The sequence below is a fragment of the Gigantopelta aegis genome, chromosome 6 (genome assembly GCF_016097555.1).
Source record: "Gigantopelta aegis isolate Gae_Host chromosome 6, Gae_host_genome, whole genome shotgun sequence".
In the NCBI taxonomy this organism is placed as follows: domain Eukaryota; kingdom Metazoa; phylum Mollusca; class Gastropoda; order Neomphalida; family Peltospiridae; genus Gigantopelta; species Gigantopelta aegis.
Window position 1 is genome coordinate 40,041,650 of NC_054704.1, and position 3,220 is coordinate 40,044,869.

At 38.0% G+C, this 3,220-nt stretch overlaps 1 protein-coding gene across 1 annotated transcript in view; it reads right to left on the reverse strand.

Moving 5' to 3' along the window:
* The window catches only part of LOC121374548 (neurogenic locus Notch protein-like), a 41,213-nt gene extending 38,328 nt beyond the window's left edge, over positions 1-2,885 (reverse strand). The window contains exon 1 of the mRNA XM_041501653.1: positions 2,708-2,885. Coding sequence (XP_041357587.1) covers positions 2,708-2,885 — 178 coding nt within the window. The remainder of the gene's footprint in view (positions 1-2,707) is intronic.
* Positions 2,886-3,220: the final 335 nt, after the last annotated feature.

Sequence of the window (3,220 nt, forward strand, 5' to 3'; positions counted from 1 at the left end):
GTTTATCTCCATACAGGCTATCATCAAGGAGTATTGTAGATACATTTTATCCAGACATAGGGTAATACGTGTCATGTATTGTACTTATATTTTTTGTACAAGTAAAACAATTTTGTTCGTCATGCATTTATTATTTATCTGTTAAAAGTAAAGTGGCCCAGTATGGTCTTCTGATACTAAAGTGTGGTCTATACCATGTTGGTGCGTCGTCGTTGACGTTGTAACAGGACGTTGTAAAGTGAGTAGTTAATAGTCAGGACAACGTATTGCTGAGCAGTCGTGGTCGTAATGTTTGATCTCGTAACCGGTTGCGTGCAGCTCTTCCACTAATTGACCATAACTTAGGGATGTTTAGGGATGTGACTTGTCGTTTTTAAATGATTGCGTAGCTGTTCTAGTCCGATATAGGCGATATGCAAACGTGACGTGACACGTAGGCATCCTAAATACATTAGATGTTTAGTACTGCAAACGATTGGTAACATCTCCGAAGACATTCTGTTGTGTTCTGATGAACATCAATATATACCACGATGTCTAGCAACACTGTTTTGTGCCATTCCAACTTGAAGCATACCAATCGCTCGAAGACGTTCAGTTTATGAGAGGCGTGACATCACGTTGTCGACAATCAGATACCAACAAAAGTAGTTTTCTCAGTGATGAGAAGCAATATAATCGTTTTACGTTCCAATGATAAGAAGGAGCACGTAACCCAAAATGCGCATAAGGCAACGTGGGCGCATGCAGTGTGAATAGCACGTGCAAATAACACCTCTGGAATATCGAAGGGAATGGTTACATAATATTTTTTTTTTACATTTCATGACCAAATTCCAACTAAAAGTATTGCCATTATACACATTTGGTTGTTGTCATCCACAAACACCTAACCACAAAAGCCTGAATAACTGGAACCGGAAGTATAACATGTGTCACTGTGGCTGAAATTAATCTCTGGGATGTGGAGTTCATGAACATATAAGATGGCATTTTCTAAAATTGGTGCGAACAAAATGGCCGCCAGTTCATCATCAAAACTGTATATCTTAAGATCTACAGCACTTGGAAATGTGATCTTGGTGTCAAAACTGATGTATATGAACTCAGTGAGTTTATTAAAACTATTCCTAACTACTGCCAGATATTAAGGTATGAAAATCTAAAAATATTTGTAACATGACTTAAAAACCCTAATTTTATTTCAAATGAAAGTTTTAGATTATTGATAAGTTTAGTTAGCATGTTTTCAAAATTATCAAAATAATATAGAACTGCAAATTATAAATAATTGTATAAAGTAATAAATCAAGATACCCACATGTCATCCTCTTGATCAAATGGTTCCCCAGTAAAAAAGCGTTGTTGTCATTATACAGCTATCGGCATCCACAAACACCTACAGGTAACTACTAACGCCTAAATAAATAAACGAATGAATGCATTAGTGAGTGAGTGAGTGAGTGGGTGTATGAATGAATGAATGAATGAATGATTCATTCAATGTTTGGAGTAAAATTCAAGCACACACACACAAAACAAAAAAACCCACACACACAAAAAAACGGTGCGGGACGTAGCCCAGTGGTAAAGTGCTCGCCTGATGTGCGGTCGGTTTGGGATTGATCCCCGTCAGTGTCCTCATTGGGCTATTTCTCGCCCCAGCCAGTGCACCACAAAGACCGTGGTATGTGCTATCCTGTCTGTGGGATCGCTACTAACCGAAACAAATGCAGCGGATTTCCTCTCCAAGACTATTTGTCAAAATTACCAAATGTTTGACATCCAAAATCCCGTGATTTATAAATTAATGTGCCCCAGTGGTGTTGTTAAACAAAACACATTTTAACTCAACTGACTTGAACTGACATAACCTGCGTTGGTGGATCTATACATGCAACACAATCATCTGATGCATCCCTTAGATACATTTGCATGCTGCTGTGCAACGTTGTCCAATGTCAAGACATGAGCACTTTGATGTATATGAAAAGGGTCGACTGATGTACATCAGGGTGTTCCGCAATTTGGGATCAATTAGTGCAAATAGAATCTGTACATCAGTTTTGATAAACCCTACTCATTAAGTGTTTTCTCGAATTCATTCATGGTTTGGTTTTGTAGTTCTGGTAACATGTGAGTGCTAATAGCTGTATAATGATAACAATACTTACTCAATTAGCGACTATTTGATCAATGGTATGGCATATGTACCTCATCTTCATTGATAATTTTAGACGGACATTTACAATTTTTGGTTAAAATTTGTTTTAGTATTCTTCAAAACATATCAACTAAACTTATCAACCATCAACATTTAATACTAGTATTTAACATAAAAGGTGGCCTTCAACACAAATTATTAGATTTCCATGTCAAAAATACCACCATTTTCGTCAGCCATATTACGTGCTTGACAACCAATTATCTGACAGTATAACAAACAGTTTGACTCTATAAACAGCAGTTGGTTGAATGCGTCGTTAAATAAACCATTTCCTTCCTTCCTATAAACAGCAGTTTTGACATCAAGATCAGATTTCTAAGTGTCGTAGCTCTAAAGATAAACAATTTTATCGATGGACTGACGGCCATTTTATAAAACGGCCGCCATCTTGTTCTCAACAAATTTAGAAAATGTCATCTTATATTTTTATGAACTCTGCACCACAGAAATTAATTTCTACCATAGTGACACATGTTATACTTCCGGCCCGGGTACACTTCACTTTTGGGGTCCTCTGCTGCAGGACTATATCCTGGAGACGTAGTGGATTAATGGTTGGAACGGGATATAACCCACTGAACGCAACGAGGAAGATCAACGAAATCTCACCCGAAACACTTAGCGACTGACCTATACCCTGATCCTCAAACACCGGCATTTAGACACCTTCCTTATATAGCAGTCATCAGGTCATATTAGCTGCTTATTTTTAAGACGGCAATTGGCTGCATGGTTGACCAACTCCACACATTTGAGGTGAGCGCTTTTCATTAAATACCCTGTCAGCATAACCTGTGTATTCGTATCCAAATGAATGTAATAGGGATGGTGGGTTAGATGCAGCACGAAAAAGGGATCAATGTTTTAAAACCTTTTTATGGATGTGGTGTGGACGGGGTGGGTTGGGGGTTCATATCGCACATGTTAACGTATGTAAGACTCATTTACTGCCCTCACAAAACAGTAGGCTACACGCACACGGTTTACAAATAT